Source organism: Poeciliopsis prolifica, unplaced genomic scaffold (genome assembly GCF_027474105.1).
Source record: "Poeciliopsis prolifica strain line A6 unplaced genomic scaffold, Auburn_PproV2 SCAFFOLD010, whole genome shotgun sequence".
Lineage (NCBI taxonomy): Eukaryota > Metazoa > Chordata > Actinopteri > Cyprinodontiformes > Poeciliidae > Poeciliopsis > Poeciliopsis prolifica.
In genome coordinates this window covers 14227501-14252751 of record NW_026562385.1, presented here as the reverse complement: position 1 = coordinate 14252751, position 25251 = coordinate 14227501, and the positions used below count along the sequence as shown (strand labels likewise).

Genomic DNA, 25251 nt, shown 5'->3' with positions numbered 1-25251 from the left:
TAGTTGTCTGTCTGATGTGTTTTTTCAGAAACAATGAGTTTATTTGGGGTGTCAGATGGCTCAGTGGTAGATCAGATGCACCATAAAGAATGACCTCAACCCTGGTTCATTTCCCTGCCCTGGACCTTGTGTTGCATGTCTTTGCCTCCTCTCGATGCACTTGTTCCAGTCTAGCTGCTGTTGAATAAAGGCCTCTAGAGCCATAAAACCTTTAAAGACAAATTTGTTCTTCATTTAGTGAAGTTTTTGAAAGTCATAGAGCAGCCAACTAAGAGTAGTGATATGTCATCATAATATTAAAATTACTTCTTAAAGTAATTATCTTAAGTTACTGAAATATAAACTGCTGAAACAGTTAACAATTTCTCTGTTCTTTTCTTTTCTTTATTATATTGTATATTTCTGTAATAAATTACACTGTTGATACTGTTTTCTTGGTTTTGTGAGAAGATCCCTCACAAAAAAGAATCTAGGTGGATCACCTCTAAACCTCCAACACAGCCTTACTCCTTACTCCTAGTAGTGCTATTTTTACTTGATTTAGCCTTACTCTGTCTGCTGATTCCATCTAAATGCTTGATCTTCATTGTCTGAAATTTAACATTGTGTCATGCTGTGGTTGTAGACTACACTCTTTTCCGGGTGATGAGTCATGGATATACCTTTGAATAATTTTAGAAAAATGGTTGATCATTGGTTGATCTAATAGTTCACATATTTGTCGATGTTGGAGAAACTCAGGATTCCCCTGGAAACACTTGGACAGAAGCACCAATTCAGGGCAGATTTTGGAGAAAAAAGTTTAATGGAAGTGTATAACAACATGCTTCAGGTATTGTGAAACCTGTTCAAGTATTTTACATATTAAGGCTTATACAAGGAACTTGATTAAATGTTGTGGAAGTTGAAACAATTCAAGTGAGACCCACAGTTTTCTGAAGACAGTCTTTGAGTACAACAACAATGCAATTTAAATCCAGGAGTTATCAAACATCCATCAGTTATTTTTTTTTTGATGAATGTTTATAACATTTATCAGTCAGGATGAATGTTCAGATGAATGTTTATAACATTTAAATAATAATTAAATTAATAATTTAAATGTTTACTTGTGTTCACGCTTTCCTGTTAAGGTCAGGTTTCTTGGAATGATGGGGCCCGTTGCAACCCCAGCTGCTCACCCACAACAGCCAGCCAAGGAGGCCTCCCCTCTTCTGTGATGGTGAAAAGAGCCCAGCGTCCCCACCTGGTGATGTTGGACTGTCGTCAGGTGGGGACGTTGGACTGAGGAATAGCACACCGAATCGGTCTGACCCCCTTGCAACACCTACATCCCACTGTCTGGAAGCTGGCCCCGTAACTCAAACCTAGCTTCAGGCCGCAACTGCTGTGCAGGAGCCGCCTGAGAGAACAATCGTTACCATAACCGTCTTGATCCTGACGGGTTGGTTGCCATAGGGAGAGGATTCCAAGGATGGAGGTGCAGCTGGGGGACCAGAGAACATCTTCTTCTATTTGATGTTCCAATCGCAGCATCTCCTAAGAAACGAAGAGAGAGAAATATTATCTGCAATCTCAACCAGCAGACAAAGGAGAGAACAAAGGCAGTTTTGAACTATTCACTCCTGATTTTTCAGAGAATGACCTCATGACAAAGAGAGACTGGTCAACCCTCCTGTGAAGTTCAGGAGGGTTGATGAGGGGACCACCTGCCAACCCAGCACAACCCACCAAGGAGGCCTACTCTCTCCTGGATCTTTCTCTCCAGGAGCTGGATCACATCTTTGAGGGGAGGGACCTCACCCCCACTGGAAAAGTGAAAACAAGCAATTTAGGCTGCTTGGGCCTAAATTGCTTGTTAGGCCTGAGCAGCGAAATGCTGCTAATGCCTATTGAATCTGAAGGAATTCTTCTTCATTATTTTTTTTCCACCTGAAACTGCAAATTTGGGGACTAAACGTATTGAAATACTCACCAAACTTTTCCCAAAATTGGCTCCTGCATGAAATTAAATAATTTTAATGGGATAGCAAGTGGGCAGTACACACTGGTTGACACCTCCCTCTAACATGAGGATTACAATCTTGATTCCTTCTCATTGCTACTGTCATGTGCCACAGCTGGTGTCCTGTGGACCCTTGGAATGTTTCAGCTTATCTCCCACCACAGCCTGGATTTTAGAATCTGACCCCTGATTCTTTCAGGTTGAAATACACAATACATGCTTATCCCAAGTGGGGTTACGAGGGGTACTGGTCTCCAGTCGTCAATGAGCGAGAGGCAGGACACAACCTGGACAGGTCCATTGCAAAATTAGACAGACAAAATCAAGCATGCACACACCGAAGGAGAATTTAGAGAGATCAATCAAACTTGATGCAAAGTAACAGTGCTACCAACTGCACTACTGTAGAGCCCCATAATATATATTTTCTTAAGTTACGAAGTGTGTATTATAAAAAATGTTCATTGTTTCATGAAATGAAATCTTTATGGGGAAAATTGTACAAGATTCAATCAAGCAATAGAATAATATACAACAATTTACATAATTTTAGGTTGAAAGATACATTAGCTTAGACTTACTAAATGTTACAGTTGCCAAGTGCTTGTGAGAAGAAAACTTTTCTTCCCCTTCTGCTCTATTCTTTCCAAACAGCCTCTGACTCCAGTGTTTGGTTTCTAATTCGGGCTCATCTGGTGAGTCCATCTCATCAGCAGGATCAGTGGCTGTAAGTCGGGTCAGTGTCTTCCAACCAAGACCTTGTATTTCACCTCCTCTAAGGTTTTGAAGCTATTAAACTAAAAACTACAATCTACAAAAACAATTAAAACTCAGTAAAATAAAAATAATCCAAAGCCTTTATTAATCCATCCATGGATAGATAGATTCATTGAATTCAGATCATTTGAATTCAATTATTTGAATTCAGAAAACTCAGTTATTTGAATGATTTATTTTTCAATTCAATAATTATTCATTTGAATTAAATATTTAATTAATTATGTGATTCAAAGAGTCAAATTAAAAATATTATAGACATATATAGACATAAAACATATTCCAAGTGTCCTTGTCTTGTGTGTAACATGTCACTTGCTGAAGCTGGTATGAGCCTCTTATCCAAGTTGAATTAGGGGTTGGAGGTTCAGTTCCTGTAGATGACAATGTTGTGAGACTTAGGATCTTTGGCTTTTGCTCTTTCTCACCAAGAATGTGAATAGATCTGAGTTTATCTGTGACAAATAAATATTTCATTTGAAAAATCTGCATAAACTTCAGCATTATTTATTTAATTAAGGGAAGTTTTGTGCCTTACGACTTGATTGTCATGTTTTTCGAAGTGTTTTGTAATACTGTCATAAAGCCAGATATCACACTGAAGTAACACAAAAACATCCAATTTAAGAAAACCATGAAGAACTCCCTTTCTTTGCTGCTAACAATATAATTACTGCTATGCATATACTTACTTTTTCTTTAGCCCTGCCCTCCATGACCTCTGTTTCTGTCTCTGTTTATAGATGTGACACTTCTTCAGCCTCGCAAAATGTCTGTCTTTCTATGCAGTAGCAAGATAGAAGACATGTCATCTGAAAGTACATATAAGACACCCTGCTAAAGCTAACATTCATATACTGTTAGAAAAATAATATGAACCAACAATAATGTTTATTATTTTTGAAGCATAGGTGAAATATGTTTTCAGCAAGGTTATTGCATGCTTAGAAAGATGTCCAGAGTTTTCAAGCAATAGGAGAGAGGTACAGGTTTTTTTAAATCTAACTTCTTAGTCAGTAAGTTTTTCACCTAACAAACCACTCCGACTCGCCCTGAATGGGATAAGTTCTGCAGTCGCACAATTACATAGTTATGTGGGCCACCGTGTGAGAAGGTCTCAGTGTACTACTGGGAATCATTAATAAAAAAGCAGCAGGCCATTTTCAACAGAAGAAAAAAAAACTTTCCAGAGGCATAAAACTTATAATGCAAGTTGAAAAGTTTCTACTAGTGTGAGTTGGATATTTTATCTAGTGAATTCTTATGGCTGAAGGGGAAAATAAAACAAAAACTTATTGAAAATTTAAAGAAAATGTTAATTATTTTTAACCATGGTGTTACTATTCCTAATCTGTAAGACAAATTTCTGTTCATTTTAAATTCCCATTTTTGGAAAAATATTATTTCTTACCAAAGTTTCTGAGGAGTTTTGTGTAAGAAATTATTATTTTTTCCAGTTTAACATTTATTTGTAAATGAATATGAGAACAAAGTCAATTTTATCAAATATAAAATTGATTATTATTGCATAATAATAATAATAATAATAATAATAATAATAATAATAATAATAATAATAATAATAATAATAATAATAATAATGTTATTATCATTATTATTGTTGTTATTATTATTAAACTTTTTTGTCTATTTGTATAAGCTACTTGAAATTGGATGAGTTCAGTTTTGTAAAAAGAAGATCATTTCTTGTTTTAAATTAAAATGACTGCGGTGCTTTTATATTTATTTCGAAAATCAATATGCCCACTGTAAGCCAAATTAAGCATGAGTTAGAAATTCGGCGCTGTATCAATTACACCGAAAAAAGGTTCTGTACGGAATCGACCATATTTCTCAGAATGTCTTAACAATTGTTATTAAGTTAGTTGCTAAGAATATAGAAAATAATATAAACTCTGTTGAGTGGCAGATTTAAAAGACAAATGATTTCATGGTAATTCATAGTTCTGTAAATACTTTAATGAAGCTTGCAAAATGATCTATTAATGTCTTCAGGTGCAGATGCAAAACCTTTTTCTTTTAATAAGAAATGTTCTTTCAATTGCAGGCGCTTTAACGTGATGGCATCGAGGGTGTTGAACCACTGCAAACTTGATTCGTGTCTTCGGGAAAGTTCGTCTCGAGAGCCGATTAATTGGCGTCAAGCGGCGCAAGAACTGACGAGAAAATGCGTTACCTTCCTGTTGAAAACATCGCTTTCTGAATGTGTCATCAAATCCAGATGTAATAACAAAATAAGTCTCACCACGTTGGCTTTTTAATGAAACTCACATTATCATGTAATAGCGGATTAAGTAATTGGGAAAATATGCGCGGAGGGGGCCTGCTTCTCCCAAATCTCCGCTCTAACCTCACTGAAGCTCTGAACTGAAACTCTGCTCTACAGATAACATTTTAAAGCTTTTTGCACTGCGCTGTTCTCAATTAACGCGCTGTCTGGATGACTGTAAACCCACAGGGTGGAGGCCCTGTGAAAATTGGAAATTCCCTCAGCCTGCGGTCTGACTGAAAAGATACTAACTGTGACTGCAAGGCAAAGCAGGCTTCAGCAATAATGACACAAGGAAGCATGTTTAAGATGCTCTTAAACATAACAAAGTTATGCACCAGATTAAACGAACAATCGAAAACAAAAGAAAGTACACTGAGTTTAGTTTGTTTATGCATTCATTTCATCAGTGTAACGTTGAGTAGGACATTATTTAAAATCGCGAATCTCTTCAAACCTTCCTGGAATTGTCGCTTCTGATTTGGTCACAAAAACATGCCGCTTGAGGGAAAAAAAAAGTTAATGTCAGAATTTTATATTTTTTTCCGAATCTGTTCCAATCATAAAACAAATCAGAACAAATATAGAAAAATAAATGTGATTGAATTAAGTTCACCTTAATTTAGTACAGCTTAGTTCAATACAGATTTCATCATTTCTCAAGGTGACACATCAAACAAGCCCAATTTAAATCCGGTTGAACAGAAACGATTCTCTGTCCAAACACACTCAGATTAATCCAATTTATTCCAATTCAATGAAAAAGTCCGATTCAAATTCAATTACAAAAGATTACCTGACTGAAGCCAGAATTTTCGGTTCATTATTATTTCTTTTGCATAACTGCAGCGCTGCAGTTCCGCCTTAGTTTATCTTGATTCAACTTAAATAACAAAGTTAGCGTGTGTACCATACAGATGGGATTTAATAGTTATTATTGACTGAAATCCAGAACTAAATTTCTGTACAATCACAATCAAAAGCTTTGACTTACCATACCGATGACGTCAATAGTTTGTGTTTTCCTCCCGGCCCCTCCAGTGCCCCTCCAGTCCTCTCTCACATTTCGTCATTATCCTGACCCTCAAACATGAATTATATCGCAGATCATCAGAGCCCAATGTTCCTCTTTCTGGCAGCCAGCAGCTTCGTCTCTTTCCTCCATCCAGCTTCTCTTTCCCCGTCAAGGCGCACTGCCCCCGCACTACCACGAGCCGTGGCCTATAAACCAGAAACAATCACCTGGGAGCTTTTATTGTGGCTTTAAATAAGCCTCAAAAAGTAGCTGAAATAGTTTGCCCTTTAAAGTCAAGACGGACCTGCTTTAATAGAGATAATTGACAAACGTTAATTTGCCAATAAAAATAGTGTCACAGCTGCAAAGCCACAAGGAAGGACTACAAGCTAAGTTCAGGAGGCAAGTAAATAATGACAGAAGCTCCAGTGGGATGTTTTTCAGTTAACTTGTCTTTTCTCGCAACATGAATTAGGACTAGTGAGTTAGTGTAATAGTGATTTAAGTGCATACCCACCAAACACAGAGCTGATTTAAGAGGTAAATGCTTGACCGCAATACAGCAGCACTGACTTCTCTCTTGGTCATTATTACACATTCTGGAATGCGCGTGACCCAAACGTTGCGTTTGAGTAAAATCAAATAAAAAAAACTACAAAAATCTGCATTTAGTTGACCCTCATAGTTTGAATGCAGTTTGCACAGACATTGCTATTGGCTAGAATGCAATTTATTGTGATTCAGAAGAAATTATAGTACAGTGTTTATAGGCATTTGTTTTTGTACTATTTTATTTTATTTTGTGCCTGTAAACACTGCAATACAATGAAGTGAAGAAATGGAGGACAAAGAGAGAGCGGAAGAAGCTACGTCTCCTCTTTTCTTCTTTCTGTTTTGGGGGTAAGGGGGTGCTATTTTTTTTTTTTTTTTTTTTTTTTTTTTTTGTTTTTGCTGCAGCGGCGCTTTTTCAGGCTCAGGGTAAAGGTCCGGCCAATCAGCTGCACAGACCCGAATAACCCGCCAACATTTACGATGGGTAGGCTGTAGCACTTTGTTTCGCTATACTGAGCAAGTTGGTGATGGGAGAGGGGGAAGGGCTGAGAGAGAGAGAGAGAGAGAAGAGAGAGAGAGAGAAAGAGAGAGAGAGAAAGAGAGAGAGAGCCCTGAAAGTAATCTGCAGAAGGGAGTGGGAAATAAGAGAGTGGCAAAATTATCTTAATGTCTCTGCTTTTGTTCTGCATGAAGTAAACTTGCCTCGTATTCTAGATAATGTCCAAGAATGTCCATTTCTGGGACTTTGAGCAACTATTACGTGGACTCCATCATAAGTCATGATAGCGACGAACTTTCGGGCGCGCCTCGCTTCTCCAGCGTCCAGTTTCCCGTTTCCACCTCCGCTGCGACCGATGGAGCCGCGCACTCCGAGCATGCTCTTTCCGAGCCATATCCATCCTGCAGCTTCCAGCCCAAAGGTCCGGTCTTTTCATCACCCTGGGGGCCCTTCAGCCCGCACCACGGAACTGGTGGTCTCCCTGCAGTCTACCATCCCTACATCCCGGGCCAGCATGTCGCCTCAGGCGCGGCAGACACGAGATACATTCGATCATGGCTGGACTGCGCGCCGCGAGACTCCGAGTCTTTCCCGGGCCAGAGCCAAACGGGGCAGGTCAAACTGGAGCCCCAGCTTAGCCATCAAGGCGGGGAGCTTCCCATCAAAATCAGCGGACAACACGAGACTACCACATACATTCTAGAATCGATTTCCACGGCGGAACGCGAGCTGAACCTCCATTCCACTTCCATTCAGGGATCAGGATTTGAAGAAAGTAAGGATGTCTGTGAAGGAAGTAAAGACAAGGACAGCGCGGATCAAAGTAAGTAATGAAAGCAGGAAATGATGCGAGGGAGAACTGCATGGGATGGGAGACAGTAAATACTTTAATGCCGCCATAAAACAAGAACAAAGAGCCGGAAAGCCAGAAAGTGTTCCCACCTTCCACCCTGCATATATATATATATATATATATATATATATATATATATATATATATATATATATATATATATATATATATATATATATATATATATATATATAGGTGTGTGTGTGTGTGTGTGTGTGTGCATGTGAGTAATTGCATATAGTTTTAATGCGCTCAATCTTATTTATCAACATTTAAAATCCATCTAAGAGTCTGAAAACCTAAGTATATTTGCGTAACAATTTATTCCTCTTTCAAAAACACTAAAACATTTTGCATTCATTTTGTCACCGTTTTCCCTCAAAAGCAGAGCAGATTGATCCGCCACTCTCATCAGAGTACAGGGAGCGTTAAGGTTGGGCAGCAGGCGGCATTTAAAGTATTGCAAACATCTGGGAATAAAGATATAGGGAGTTCTTAGAAAAATGCTCGCAATTCTACGAAATTGTGAGCATTTTTGCGTGTTACAGCCATTCTGTTTTGCTCCATTTATTAACAGAGCAACAGCAAAACGGTCTCTTACTTATTGCAGCTCCCAGAGACAAACAAGCCAAAAGAGAAAACAAAACCAGATATCAATACCCAACTAGCAAAAGTACAAGCCAAGCACAGACACGTTGGTTTGACTGATTTTAAAATTAATGGGATCCATAATCTTGTGGCGGTTTTAAAGTGAGATTGTTTGTTTGTTTTTATTCTAAGATTTGTTGTCCAGTCAGAATCAGTTTAAGTTTTTACATTTGAGTGGCTTGGTTTACAACCAGCTTCATTTTGCACCTTCATATCGTTATTTATAAGAATCCTGTCTGATGTTTGATTTTTTTTTCAACTGTTTAGTTTTCTTCATGTTTGATGAAGCGGCCCGATAATACACAGAAGTCAACGGGAAAATAGTTCGGGTCATGATTATAATTATTTTTCGCCGCAAATTTTGACCATAGCTGGAAGATAATAAATAATTGGCTTGAGTTGAATTAAGCGTCTCTTGATCTACTTCAGTTCTCTGCTGGCTGGCCTATATGGTTCGTGTCTGTGTTTTTACGAACACTTACGAAACACAATCCCCGTAATCATCGTCGAATATTGTTGTTATTTCAGTTAAAAATCCTTTCCGATATTTCATCATTTATTTGAAACGTATTATTTGGACGTGTGCACCTCGGTCCTGTTCTCTCCATGCCGCGCCGCCGACCAAAACAGAACTGTGTCTTAACAGAGGCTTGTTCAGAAGCAGAAATAAAAACTGAGCACAATTTATCAAAGCACTGCTAACGCACGTGCACACACGTGCATACACACGCACACACCTGCATCTTCCCCTCCCCCCTCACACACACACACACACACACACACACACACACACACACACACACACACACACACACACACACACACACACACACACACACACACAAACAACCTAATGCAGCCACTATTACAGCACGTTAGCGAGCGATGCATCAAAGCAGTGAGCTGGATGGAGCCCATCAGGCTCCGGGATGAATTATTAGACTTTCCCCCCACACAGAGATCCAGACCGAACTGCTGATTGGGAAGGTTTATCTGTCTACACTGGAACAGGAGGAAGCTATCTGTCTGCTTTTTTAAAGCGTAAGCGTATTTTTCTTATTATTAAATCTTGTGTTCTGCAGTAGATTTGTTTTTCAGTAAGCACAGAGAACCTCATTGTAAAGATACACAAATCATCACTCTAATTCATTTCAGTTTTTAAAAAAAGAACATAGTACAAATAAAAAAAAGAACATAGTAATGTGTAAACGATTTCATTAGAATTTAATAAATAAAACAACAAACTTTAAAAATGTGACCAGAATGACACGAATATCAGGATATTGCTATATAGTTGTAAAACTCTTGCTATTTTGGCATTAAAAGCCGGTCTGACAAAACAAGTACTGGGACATTGACAGAGAATACTGAACACATGTTGGGATCATGGTTGGTAGTTACTTCCTTCATGTTGAAAATTCAGGAAAAGATTATAATCTAGTTTCTCATAATGTCGTAGAAAAGTGCAGAAGGCTGACTGAAATAGTTTTCATTTCTCATGTCTGACATCTTGAGAAAACAATAACATCACATTGTTGCAATAAGAACAATCTCTAGTAATGTATAAAAAATAACACACATATGACATTTAATTTAATTTCAGTCCAACATTGTGTAAGCTTGTGTGGTTGAAATCAACGGGTTAAAAAATTTCAACGTTTTAAATGATCATGTTACATAAAACAAACCAAAAACCATTAACCTTAAATACAAATGAAAAAAAATGAATTGTACTTATGTCAACTATTTGGAAAGTTGTAGATGTGCAAAGTCTTTATTTCAGGATACCAGCTCAACTTAGACTCAACAGCAACACCACAAAACTTCCTGCTTCTAAAATATTTGGTTTCAGAAGAGGAAAGATTCCAGATCCACAATCTCTAATTTGAAGACAAGAGTCTAAAGAAGACAGAATGACAGCTACAGTAAACTTTTAAATTGGACTCTTTGAATGCATGTCTTATTCACTTTTCAGTAAGTAAAAATAGTGAAATATTGTATGATATGCATAATATATGTTAACAAGAGGATGGTTGTCACAAAATGTTAAATAAAGTCTCTTTCCAGCTCCAGAATTTTCTTTGCATTATGAGAGCTGGGCAGCCGCCCAGGACAAACTACCAAATCACACTTCAGTCCTTGTGCTGCTGCTGGGTAAACTCACACAGTTATTACCCCAAAGTGAATTATGTTAACGCTGGATGAACAACCCCATTAATTGCCATGTTACTGATGGTGAAGGGGAAAAATAGATGTAACACCGTGCTTTTTGGATAAAAAAGGAGTCAATTTCTGGAACTATTAAAAAAAAATTGCAAAAGTAGAAGAAAATGGCCCGAGTTGTTGACATTTTGTTTCTTTCTATGTAAATATCAATGAGGCCACACATCACATAGTTACCTAGTCAGTGGTAGATAACTATCACACAACAGCATTATTAATTTCTGTACACAAGTGTCCATCTTCTCATCTATGTGGATAAACCACACATTACTTGGCTGATGCACGGGTTGAATGGTATAGATACAACTCAAACACATATACACATATTCTCAGACTCACACAAGCACACCTTTCACTTTCCTCTACCCCCATTTGTCATCTTTGGTGACAACCATGGTCGTGGCCTTGCTCCAATAGTAATGAATGACTCTCAAGGTGATAATACACCCAAGTCATGCAAAGGACCCACTTAATAGCTTGGTAGAAGTACTGCACAACCCCCACCCAATCTCCACCAATACACATATACATACTTGTCTCTTTTGCAAAAATTATATTTTGCTCTGAAATGTAATTGATCTTTTGTTCGCTGGCCACGTTGGACACTCTGAACACACTGGAGAAAATGGATTCCAGAGAGTGTTGAGGACATGTTCTGTGACAGAGGCCGTTGGTTACAGGAAGAATAGAAAATAGGGAACCTATCATTCAGATCCAAATGGGTCTGATGCTACAGCACTATGTTGTTCTATTAGTCCTGTTTCAACACTGCATATATATATATATATATATATATATATATATATATATATATATATATATATATATATATATATATATATATATATATATATATATATATATATATATATATATATATATATATATATATATATATATATATCAAGTTCCACTGTTGGTTTAATTTTGAAATTTAAATTATAAAACATGGGTCTCCTCCTTATTTGGCACATTAGTCTATTAAAATAAAAACATTGCTTAAGATGAAATGCACATGAAAAAAATAATTTATTATTATTATTACTTGTAGTAGTAGTAGTAGTTGTAATAGTAATAGAAGCAATAGTATTGGTGTTATTATCAATATTAATTGAACACTGAAGATCCAAAGTCTTCCACACGGATAAATAATTTAACTTTAAGCTTTACTGAGTCATTAACCAGTTGCTTGGTGAAAATCTGAAGAAGATTGGGTAAAAATTGATGACACATCAAGCCTAAACTGAGATTAAGCTATAGTTAGTATTCCAAACAAAACAAATTTTCTTCTTATGTTCTAAAGTCTTTGTGCTTTCAGACTACAACAATTACAGTCAAGGCATTTATATTTCTCCCCAAATCCACAAGAATTGTCCTGCACTGAAAATATTGTTTTTTTTTCTCTTTAGACGTCAGGTAAGATCGATATGTATAATAAACTATATTTACAAATATATTAATACTTTTTACCAGCTGTAAATTCAGGGATAATCTTAAAGAGTTAAAATAATGTAGAAGCATTTTCTTTCAGAATTCAGCTTATGTGAGATGTTTCATAGAAACACTTCTTTATAGGAGAACAGACATTTCCAAGCCCTAAAGAAGGCATATATGCAAAAAACAAGTCTTGACTAATTACATCAATCTGAAAGCAATAAAAATACCAAAGATGAGGATTTCATAGTTTGTTGTGAAAAACAAGGCAGGCTACATCGTTAGGGAAAATAATGTTGAGAAAGAAAGTAAGTGTTGGTTTTCTCCCCTTTCAAAAATAGGAATATTCAATTCAAAGGCCCTAATTATGTACCACACAAAGTGATTTAGTATTTCACATCCATGTTACCATAAAGCAACACATGATCTACATTCACTTTTGTTTTTTAATTTCTCGGGCCTTTAGAGGTTCCAAGAAGATGCAAGAGAACTAAATTACATAAAATACATTTTTATTTTATTGTATAGCATCTTTGAGAATCCTTTGAGGGTTCTTGAAGATGCTATACATTTGTCATGGTTGAAAAGCATTATTTAAATCTCATGTTGTTTTATTTAATTTAAAAGGCAAATGTAACCTTTATTGTTTCATGACTAAAATAAAAAGCTATTATTTTTTCTGATGGTTAGGATTTAACTGCTGTTTTCAGCTCTTTCTGTTAGGTTTTATCAAGGCAAACATGTGAAAGATGTACCATTTAATAAAAAACAAAAGTGAACATCATACATTCAAATATCTTCTTCGAGAGATATTTTTCTGCTTCCTAAAGGAACGATCAGAGGTAATGCAGTGACTTCCGTAACATAATCTTCATAGTCCCAGAAGAGAAAGAATGATAATGAAAGCTTTACAGAGCTGTAATTCATCTTTCTTGTGTGTGTGGGGGTTGGGGATGTGCATGTATGCAGCTGTGTGTTAGTGTGGATGTGTTTTTGTGTGCTTGTAATCATCAAGGGAAATAATCTTTTTGATTTTGAAATATTTTTAGTCATAACTTCTATTTATCTGTTGAACATCAATATTTTACTTCTACGCTGTGACATTTTTATGTGTTGAATATAAGAATTGTGTGTTTTGAATGTTGAAGCAAACACCTGACTTCCATCAAGAGCATAAAAAACTCTTGATGGGAGAGTTTTTTATGGTCATTTCTATAGTTCTGTAATTGGATAGCTTCCCAGCTCATTTTTTCAGCTTCAGCTATTGCTTGCAATGATGAAATCATGATTGATGAAGTCAGACTGTAATCTCTCGCTTAACCAACATGTTAATGTTTTGGATTTGTGTTTCTCTGACACTAGATGTAGCAGACACACCCCTTCTCCCCCACTCCCTTTTCACACATTGTCACATTCTTTTGTTTCTTTTTGCTGTATTCCTACAGATGACCCATCAGCCAACTGGCTTCATGCACGCTCCTCCAGGAAGAAGAGGTGTCCATACACTAAATACCAGACCCTAGAGCTTGAAAAGGAATTTTTGTTCAATATGTATCTCACGAGAGACCGAAGGCATGAGGTGGCTCGCGCACTGAACCTGACAGAGAGGCAGGTTAAGATTTGGTTCCAGAACCGGAGAATGAAAATGAAGAAACAGAGCAAAGACCAGACCAAGGAGTAGTGGGACTAAAGACCACATTACAAATAATCACTCACCACTTTCTCTCTCTCTATCCCTCTCGCTCTCACTCTCTGTCTCTCTTACACAAACACACACATGCCTTCACACCTACACATACACACACACAAATACACACGCCTATAGATTCATAGCCCACCATATAGTTAATCCATCATGAAGCACCTTTTTTGTATAACCAGAATACAATGGCCTTTCTGAACAGACATGTACACCAACCTTAACTTCACTTCACTTCACTTCCATGAAGAGAAGGTTCATTTCATTGCCATTCTCTCGAATAAGAGAAGTCATAAGAGAATGACTTCTCTTATTTGAAGAGAAGTCAGTCTCTTCAAATAATAAACCAAGAGATTTTGACACAGTATTCAAAATGTGCAAGAAAAAGTCAAATTTATATGGAGCTTTTAATGAAATCAGCTCCATATTTGAATCTATTTCTTAAATACATAAACACACAGATATAGTTAAGGGATGTGGAAACTCCACTGGCTTGGACCAGAGTTTATAGAACCACCAACATCTGAAAGAAGATCAATGTTTACTTCCTGTAATACATTCACCCTCAGAACATGACTTCATCCCTAAAAAGTGTTGGACACACTATAGTGGAAGTAAAGTTTTAAAATATTAAGATGTTTGACAGAAGGTTGGAACTTTGAAATCGTTTAAGCTTATGTTAATGAATGAGGTTGATCATACACACAAGCAGCAGTTCCTTGTGGGCATTTTCTACTTTTAATTAACTGGACTTCATACAGAATGCAAGCATCACTAGTCTTGTGGTAATAAAACACCCCAAAACATAAGTCCTAAAAGGGAAAGAAGCAGGAACTTTAAGTAAAAGACAGAAGTAGACTGCTAACAGTAAAATAGAAGCTTTCTTTCTTTAAAACCGTGCTATTTCTTATTTTTGATACATGATGCCAACAGAAGCACATAGAAGTGGTGAAGCTGCATCCAAAAATGAAAGACCACCCACAGACCTTTATTCCTGAGCTGTGTTGTTAACGGATGAATAATAATGACCTTGTAAAGTTGTACAATTGTTTCAAAAAATTTTTAATTTAAACTGCACAAACCACAAATTCAAGAAAAGACTATTCCATTATTTTTCAAACAAAAGATATTGTCTTTGTGAAAACATTTACCCTGAACTGACCTGTCCAGGGAGTGACCTGCTTCTTGGCCTGTAACCGCTGGAGATGCCAGCTTTGGAAAACCAGTTTCTCACTAATCTTGACATTCCTAAAACAAAGACATTTATAGATTTGACGGTTTTCTAAACAACGAGAGTTGCAACAAGAGCTGCACATGCATGGGCAGTATACACAGATCATCAGTCAGCAGAAGGAAAATAACAACGTATTACCATAGTCCAGATTTTATTCACTGTGCTGTCAAGATGCATTTTGGAAGAAATTCTCTCTATTTTTCTACATACAAAATATTTAGTGTCTGCTATGCAAGGTTTTTGTTATTTCAGGAAGTTTGCTGCAAAACTCCTGTAAGTAATGACTGCTTGAATGATTTGGCATCATTCACTGATGCTTAACGCCTGAACATGTTTCTATTGCTACCATGATACTTAGGATTGATTTTCTGTTTGTTTCCGCTGCTGTTTTAACATGATAGTTCTGACCATTATCATTTGAGGATATCTTCTAAACATTTATGATTATTATGTTTCAATCAAAAACTGATGGTGGCTATGTTGGCCAGCCTTTCTGTCTCTGTGCTGGTGTGTAAAACATGGACATGAATGGCATCTAGTTTGTACTTGGGAAAGTTTTGTATGAGTGGAGTGTTAGTCAATGTGTGAGTTCAGGTGAATGCTGGTAAGTGTGTTTATGAGCAAACAAGTGGGCATGTGTGTGTGTGGGGGGGGGGGGGTGGTGTGGGTGTGGGGTGTGTGTGTGTGTGTGTGTGTGTGTGCGTGTGTGTGTGTGTGTGTGTGTGTGGGTGTGTGTGTGTGTGTGTGTGTGTGTGTGTGGTGAGAAGTAAGGGAGATGTGGGGTGATGAGTTGAGTGTCAGCTAGTGAATGTAGGTGAGTGAGAGTGTGAGAGCAGGTGTGTACACGAGGCTGGGACATGAACAGGTGAGTTTGGGTGAGTGTGTGTAAATGTGTGTGAATGTGGAGGAGTGTAACCTGGTCAACTAGAACAGTCCTATCCAGGCAAAAGCTACAAATTTTAAGATAAGCAGCATCACACCCTCCATTTATGAGATAAAATGTTTACATGGTTTGTGCATGCCTCGAGTCATTTTGAACAGGTTATTTTGTTGCTGTTTTTTGTTGTGTCGTAAATCTATCTAAAGGCATTGCTTGCTGGAAATATTGCTAGAAAAATAATTAAAATGTCTTAACATGAAACATTTCTAATTTATTTTACACAAAGCAAGTAACCTTGTGTTTCAAGATGAAATAAGTCAAATATGTTGAATATAATATTTTTTTTAAACACGTTATCTTGCTGTACTATGGATTTTCTTTTGTTTTCCATGTTGTGCTGTCTGAATTATATAGTTTGATGTCAGTCTGATGAGTTTTATGTGTATTTTATTGTGAATTTATTTGATTGTGATCAGTAATGACTTAGACTGTTTGTATTTTGGAAAAGAGGAGATGAAAAGATATGATAAAGATGAAGTAATGCTAAACAACATTGATTTAAACGCTCATTCTCTTACTGAGGTTTCTTAACCTTTAAAGACTTTGGTTTCTGTCTTAGTTTTTGCTCTCCTGACGAAATGAGTATGTTGAGATTTGCCGTGGATTAATGTGGCCAGTGATCTTGAAATTAATCCATATAATCTGAACGATCTGGTCACAGTAAGAATCTTTTTTCATGAGCACAAAAACTTCTACTTTAGTTTTCTTTTCTTCATGTATGTTTTTCCTCCCCTCTTCTCGCTGCATTGTATCTCATGCTTTGTGCACTGGCACTGCTCATCATAGATTCATATTAAATTTAAGACCTTATGACAGTCTGACTGTTTTTGCTGTCTTTGCTTCCTTCTTTAATTTTTTATTTTAATTTTTTTTTTTACAGAAAAACAGAGAGCAACAACAATCAATTTGTTTAAATTAAAACATTTATTTTTCAGTGTGAAACTTGGATGAGCCAGGAATGGGAACCTCTTATTTTTTCACCCTTTTGAAAAACCTTAAAAGAACAGAATGAGATGTTGAGAAAGACTCGGATGAGTAAAGCATGTGGTTCAAATATGTCTCCTCAGTCGTGTCTCTGCTGTTGTACACTGGAGCTTAAAGGAAAAGGGCGTCAGTCTGGCTGCAACACCAAAAGAAATCATAATTCCCTTTACACACACACACATATGCAAATACACACAAAGAGATGACAAATGCATTCACTGGGGGCCTCATCATGCATCCATTAGAAGTTTGCAATGCCATTGTGGTTCCTGTTTGTCTTTACACAGAACAAGGCTGATCCCCAGTATGATTAGCATTTCCAGGCTGTTATGACTTCTCTCTACATTTTTATGTATACAGTTTTTCTTATAGGTGTAGTGAAGAAGGCTAGTTCTTTATCACACTTCAAACAATTACCATAATACTTCAGAATGTTTTCAGTTTGCAAGAATTCAGTCAAAACTTACAATTTCTGATGAAAATCCTGTACATCCATCATGTGGTCTCATTGTTTGACTCAGCAAGACATGTCTTTGCTTATCTTACAGATGTTTTTATTATTATGATTGCTTAGGCATAATTTTGAAAACACAGCACCAGTTTTTTCAACAAATGTTAGCAATAACAAAAACTTTTCTTACTTTTTAATGGCTCTCTGAAGTGACAGGATAGCAAAGAAACTACTGCTTTCAATATCACAATCAGTTGTGCTTGTTGCTTAAGATGCTCTGGTTAAATGAAAGTAGAAATTTTTCTGAGTTCAAGCAGTGACTATGGGTGCTGGCAGGGTACAAACTCAAAGCCTGCAGTCTTAGTTTTTTTTTTTTTTTCTTGGCTTGCCAGAACAGTTCAATAGTTTAGCACTTACAAATTCATGTTTAATATTAAGGCATAAAAAAAGCACAATTTTGCATTGTTGTGTATGTAGAGTTAATCTCATTTGGTTGTATTAAATATGATTATTGGATTTACTGAGAACATGCAATGGTGCTGTCCAAAACTGAAGTGAGGTTCTTCAATTTTGTTTGTAATTTTTACTCTGACATATCTCTTATCTTAAACAAGGTGGGAGGTGTTTTAATAACCACACACAAAAAGAAATTCTTCATTTGAAAACTTACATGACTGTATCACACTGCAACAAAGATTGGCCTAAACTTTACCCATATTGTAACTTTACCAGTTACTTCTTGGAAGCCTGGAAGAAGGACAGGAGTTACAAACAACCAGGAGAGAAACTGAGCCAAAGAAGAAATTATCCTGTGTTGTAATGTCAGAAATGTCGGAAGAAGGCATATTATTAATATGTTAGCCCACCAGATATGCAAACTAAAATAAAGTATACTTAGACTTTCTGTTTGCTGGTTCATGTGTAATTATTTTTAATGTAAGGGTTAATGTATCTCAAGCGAGCATTTAGAGCTACAAGTACACAGTGATACTAGTGTCAAAAATCAACTCTTTAAAGCCAGAATGAACTCTGTATTGGTGATAGAGAAACTCTCTTTTCCATGGTACATTTTACTCCATAATGTATAGTTTAGACACTAACAGAGTTTACTTTTATGCTCTGTCAGTCTTGAAAGAGTCAAATGATATCAGGAAAAGAGTTCATTTATACTCTCAAAGTGAGAGTATACTCTGGTGTTATTCTTTTAACTCCAGTGTTCTTTCAACACTGGGAATTTGGACCCAAATTATCATTGAGTTTGGTGTAAACTTTCCTCTTAAAGTGTAACATATACACTCCACAATTTCCTGTGCGGTCTATGAAATATGATATAGTACTACAAAGTAGCTAGCCGGGTTAGAGATTCATGAAATTTGCAAGCCCTGTTCCCCAGCTGTAAACCTTCCTCCAGCCTCCATCCAAAGCCCGCTCTCCCATGGAGAGACAAAAGCTGCATGCCTTCTCCCCCAATTCTCTCTGTGTGTGAGGGGGTGTTTATTGGTTTATGATGGTCTTTTGGTGTTGCAGCCAACAGACACCCTCTTCATTTAGGCTTCAGTGTACAACTAAAGAGACACATATTTTAAACACATGCCAGCTCATCCCAGTCTCCATCTTACTTTCCTTTCATTATAGGTCAAAGAAAGTTCACATAGTTTATAGATCTATGTTTGCATTTGTCCTCAAAATGTCCTTTTCAAACCAAATTCAGTTTAGAAAAGGAAACAAGTAATAAACTTTTTGTAGCCAATGTGGACCAATGTAACATATGAGCTATAATTGCCCAATGTTAAATTATAAATTAACTGTCACTAATCCTTTTTTTCTTTTACAATGAAAGGATAAATTGAGGAGGGCCTATCTGAAAACATACTGTATGCTAAACTATTTCAAGATGGAACAGGTCATAGTTCAGTGCAACAGATGAGAAAAAAAGTAATTGACATCTTGGTGAAAACCTTTCCAAATCTTTTGGAATCAGCGGCAGAGCCATTATCTGAAAAAAAAGAAAAAAAGGGAAACACGGTGTATCTTTTCTTGCTAACCCCTGAAAAGTTATTTCAAGAATTCACTATCACAAGAAAAAAAATGTTCAAGTGCATCTAAAATACGTCACTTGCAGCAGTAGAGATCAGACTTCATGGTTTGATGATGAGAACCAGATAAGAAAGAACACAAGCCTGTTTAGCACTAACGAGACTTTTTTTGATGAGCCCAAGAATTTTGAGAACATTTTCTGGTCAATGACCAGAGAAAAATTGCAATTTTTAAAACGTATTAATTCTATGTGGTGTAAAATTAACACAGCATTTGACACACTAAATATTATACTAAAAACTAAACATGGTAATGGAAATATGATGGATTGAACTTCCTTTGCTATTTCCAGATTAGGCAACCTGACACAACTGAATGCAATTGATAAAACTAGAAATTCTAGGCTCTGGCATAAAACCCTGAATGAAAGTACACTATTCAAGAATTTAAGCTCAACCCCACTTTGGTTGTAAGCAGACTTATGCGAAAAAATTTACATCTGGATGGCTGGAAAAAAAAAAGAAAGTTATGGAGAGGTTTAGTCAAAGTCCAGATTTTAGTATGATTGAGATGCCACCATGACATGACCTTGCCAGACTGCTTCTGCAAAGAAGACTCAGCCTCGATTCCTCACTGTTGATGTAAAAGACTCATTGTCAGTTAACAAAAATCTGTGATAGGAGAATGAAAAGGATGACACAATATGTTAAACACAAAATGCCAGGTTGGATTGGATGATTGACTGGAAAACTGCTTTTATTCCTGTTCTTTTATTCTCATGTAACAAAGAAAGAGGGAGAGTTTGGCCATGTCTGCAATCTCACAGCAAAGTTTGAGGAAGACGTTTTAGTCTGTTTTAGATTCTAACTGGAAACAGAAAAGAGAATAAAAATCTAATCAATCTGTCCTACTCACCTGTGTTTTTCTGTTTTACTCAGAGACCACATTGGTCTCTTTTTTTCAGAGTACTCCAAGGATTTGTTCTGATCAACAATATCTTGAAATTTCCCCACAGAATTAAAACAAAACAAATGAAAATTATTCAACCCTGATGTCTTTTCTAAAATTTGAAATTCTAAATTAATTGCAACCTGGTTTCCATATTTCTGTGTTTGCAGCTTGACTGGTGTCATCAGGTTTCAGAAACAAGTGAAGCTAAGTATTATTAAATAATCTGCACAGTCACAAAAAGTAGTCTGACTGAATGCAGCCCTAGCCTGGTACTTTCATGAGTCGGTCTAATGTGTTCTCTAATCCCATTCACAGTGACCACCTTTAATGAGATTAGTTCTGCTGGAGATCTTCTGTCCAAAGAAAATGATGCTGTCTACTGTTCATGGAAGTCAGAACTGAATGGGAAGTAGAATCACCTAAATCCGGTCGATTTCAAAGCTGGAAAAATGTTTTCTTCCGAAGAATGTCCCAATTGCTAAAGGAACAGTCATGTTGTTCCTGTGTTGAAATGGAAAGTGCTGAATTTGACTAAATTGAATTATCTAACTGAGTTTTCTTCCTATAATTTAACAATGCATAAAATTCATAAAATGTTTTCATGGGATACCCAATTTAAGACATAGCGTTTTTGTGGTCCAGTAGTAATAATTAAAAAAACACATTTCTTGTTTAATATAAGAAATTGTTAATAAATATAATATTTTTCTTTGTATGTTTGATATCACTATTTGGAAATAAAAGAAAGAAAAACAGAGTAATGGCAGCATGTGGAGACGTTCTAAGAAATATGTACTTATTGTTTTTATTAAAAAAAATATGGTGAAATGAATAATGTGTCAATGTAATGTTTAACTTTAAAAAGTGCATAAGTAATTCAAAAGGATCAAGAATAGCTCTATTGATTTAAAGATAATAATAAGGTGTTATGTATTTAATAACAATTACAAAATCTTCTAGCAAGTACAATATGAAAAGCAATTCAATATCATCCTGGTAGAGAGTTAGTCAGTACTCACTGTTGTATATGTGGTGGGGTTTAGTAAAGTGTAACTATTTGTGTTTCATGCTTTCATCAATGAGATCATGTCTTCGTTTTCAGAATGACTTTCAGGAAGAAGTGGAATCTGTTTCACAGTCAGCCGATAGTGAGACAGAAAACAGTGGCTGCAGAACAAGTTTCCTTTTTTTTCTTTCAGATATTCTTGATATATTCATAAAATCTCTCGACAACCTTATAATTATGGCCTGTCAAAAGTTTCAAATCAGTGATGGACTTTCACCAAAGAAAATGTGACATGGTGCTCGCTGAAATGCCTTAAATTAAACTCCATAAAACTAAATACTTTGTGAATGAATTACTTCATGGTAATTCAAGATTACACCTGATTTCAAACGTGACTGAAGAAAATGTCAATGATTCAGCTCATTAATCTGATGTTAGTTTGGTATTGATGTAGTGATGTTACAGTCTTTTTTGTCACAGAACACTCCTCACATGAACACCATTTGCGGATCTCTGCCTCCAGTTCTGTTCGCTTAAATCAATGTAACATGTTGCCATTAACCAAGAGGAAACCCTCTTTCCTGTGATTTAGAGAAAGTTAAATCAATAAGCAAGTAAATGTGTAAAGATATTGTCTATAATTTTGTGGCAGTCACAGCAGCATGTTGCTCAATTCAACATCCTTATATTTGTCCTGTCTGCAAATGACGTTTAGATCCACAACTACAACATATGCATCTTCCCCTGGATCTGAAGGAGTTCTCTATACGCATAAACTGAGTTGAAAGCAAAGGTTGTCCATATTTTTTTTGTTTTTGTACATACTTGATCAGTGTTCCCGGCTCAAACTGCAGTGGCTGCGTAGCACATGTTCAACCCGCGCAGAGGAATCCTGTTAACGGCATGTGAAGCAGATTTGCTTCCAGCTTTTGTACAAGTTACTGCTGCTGCTGCTGCTGACCGGGTCAGAAGCGTCCGATTAACCAGTCTAAAGGTAATAATCGAAGCACATATTTGTTGGGTCAAATTATTAGAAGGGTAGCTTTAATAAGACAGCTGTTACAACAACAACAATAATAATAATAATATAACATTTGAAACACATTTTCATTTGGGGCTGAATGTTTACCAAATGCAGCAGGTAATTTTGCAGATTGCCTGATAACACAAAACATATTTCGTGAATTAATCACTGTAGTTGTGAACCATATTGGAAAATCTAACACTAACATGAAGCCAAACATGAGTCTAACTTATGTTTCGCTCTATTTCCAATTGTTTTTTGTTGTTGTTCTTTTTTTATTATTATTTTTAAACTTGGAGCCTTTGGTTTTAATAGATCTCTTGATGGTCCATTGCTGAAAATATGAATAATAATATAAATAAATATAATATAAAAAAATGTTTTTACAAAAAATTAAGAATACCATTTGCGATTTGCTGCAGTGGAAATCCAGATTGATCTGTAGGCGCCATAGTAAAATGATCCTCCAAATAGGCCTACATCTTGTAAAAGCCGGTGCCTTAATTAGGACGGAGGTATTTGTTTCATTTCTTATATTTGAGTTGGATATGATTAAAAAATTAGAAAAAAAATTGATAGAATTTTCCCCTTCGGGCCACTTAAGGCTTGGAAGCTTCCCCTTCTCCTTCACCTCCTTTGCTTCTTTACGCATCAGCTGTCGTGCACACTTCCTTTGACTAGTCCACAAAGAGAAACAGAGCGACAGACGCAGGAAGTGCTGCCTCTACCACGCGTTCCACGGCCCACAGTTAAAAAACACGGAGGCATGTTGTGCAGAGGGAAGCAGAATCCCGGTGCGGATGCTTTGCAGAAGAAGGCACTGCCGGGTGTCGTAAAAAACAGCAAAGAGGAAGAAGGAAAATAAGGCGATGGGAGAGAGGGAGAGAGGGGATTCCACTCGCAGAGAGGCGCAATAAAAGAATATGACGGCAATAAAAGTTTATAGCGTATAAATTTCTGAAGGTTAAGAACTAAACGGCTGTAAAACAAACACGCCGTGAGGAATAAAGGAGTGAGACGAGAAAACCTACGTAGATAAAAGAAACAGAAAAGTTTCTGAAGCCCCCTGTTCTCAAGCTCCCATCGGATGATAGAGCGGCAAAGGACAGAGTCAGTGACAAAATGAGAAGAATAAACGCAATGCTGCCGGAATGGAAAAGCCTGGACATTCAGGGAAGTAAGCCACAAATTTATGTGTGATGAGAGAGGAAAAAATGAGCCCTGCTGCAGCGGGAGAGCAGGAGAAGCATCCTTCCTTCACTTCCTCCTCTTTTGGTGGTTTTAGTGGTCCACCAGGGTACGGGTGCTCTGTCCTTGTGTGTGTGTGTGTGTGTGGGGGGGGGAGGGGGGGGTTCTCCTCTCTCGACCGCCTTTTGTCTCCCTCTCTTTGCATGCTAACAGCAGGCGCCATTAACTTCCACATCCAAACACATGATTTCAGCAGCCAAAGGAAGCGCTGCACGGTCAGGCCGGTTCTGGTCCGGAGCTTCTTATCCGGCTTTTAATGGACAGTTTGACCAGGCTGCTCTCATCCACTGAATCTACTGACACAAATAGAGAACCCGGCTGTCATTGCACCATCTTACCTATTATGCTGTGATTATAATGCATTTTGTAGGTTTTTGAGATAAACATTGACTTACAGAATTTGAGGCCTTTAAATATGTGATGTGTATGTGTGTGAGTGAGTGTTTTCTTATATGTGTCGTTGTAGAGATTGTGTAGCTGGGAGTTTCCATGGAAGTTAAAGCAAAGGTGCGTGCTGTATTCCCTTCAGAATTACTGCCTTTATTTTAACATTTCACACACACACACACACACACACACACACACACACACACACACACACACACACACACACACACACACACACACACACACACACACACACACACACACACACACACATCTAGTATTGTTTCTCTGATATAACTGACATACTGAGAGGCTGATTCCTTTTTTACACATATATTTTATAAAGATTTACAATTTAGTGTTTGGGGGTGATGTGAGATCTGATTTTACTATTTCATCTATACCTTGTTTTTGTCATTTGTTTACGGTGCCACTGCTTTTTAGATTACCAGCAGCAAACATGAGGCTTCTGACGATACGGCATTAAACAATTTCAATTCACAACGTCTTCTATTGGCCATAGAATTAAATGTAGGCATATCACATTTTTTTCTTTCTTACTGTAATTTACGTTTTTATTTTTAGACTGTCTGGTTGCCTGAATCTGGCCCGTGTAGAAACCAGTTGATGTATCACCACATTGGGACTCAGGAGCAGCACAGAACCACATGATGGTTTATCATCGTTATGTCATTGCTATATTCGGCCGCTTGGTGGGGATCTTGCTCCACTGATAGAGTAGTTCTTGATTTCAACGTTAACTTCCTCCCTGGGTTGTGCTTGTCGGATTTCGGGAATAACTCAGCCTGATTTTGTTTTCATTGCGACAAAGTTTATTTAATGTTACTTCATCAGACGTTGTGAGCTCGTCAGCGTTTATCTTACAAGTTTGCTTCTCAGCAACCTGAAGCATTCTCATGTCATTTCACCCCGTGGAGAGTTATAAAAAATGGGGCCTCGGATAATAATCCAAGGTGTAATCAGGAACTTTAGA

General features: G+C 36.9%; 1 protein-coding gene across 1 annotated transcript; it reads left to right on the top strand.

The window, feature by feature from the left end:
* The first annotated feature begins 7072 nt into the window (after positions 1–7072).
* hoxb9a (homeobox B9a) lies at positions 7073–15870 on the top strand. The gene is made up of 2 exons (XM_055035731.1): positions 7073–7961; positions 13742–15870. The coding sequence occupies exons 1-2, from the start codon at positions 7367–7369 to the stop codon at positions 13975–13977; spliced, it is 831 nt and encodes a 276-aa protein (XP_054891706.1). The 5' UTR covers positions 7073–7366; the 3' UTR covers positions 13978–15870.
* The last annotated feature ends 9381 nt before the right edge of the window (positions 15871–25251 follow it).

Excerpts from the sequence above, each read along its gene's own strand:
- hoxb9a (XM_055035731.1), top strand. The coding sequence starts at position 7,367 with ATGTCCATTTCTGGGACTTTGAGCAACTATTACGTGGACTCCATCATA. Across the intron at positions 7,962-13,741 it reads CAAGGACAGCGCGGATCAAA|ATGACCCATCAGCCAACTGG; the intron begins GTAAGTAATGAA and ends GTATTCCTACAG.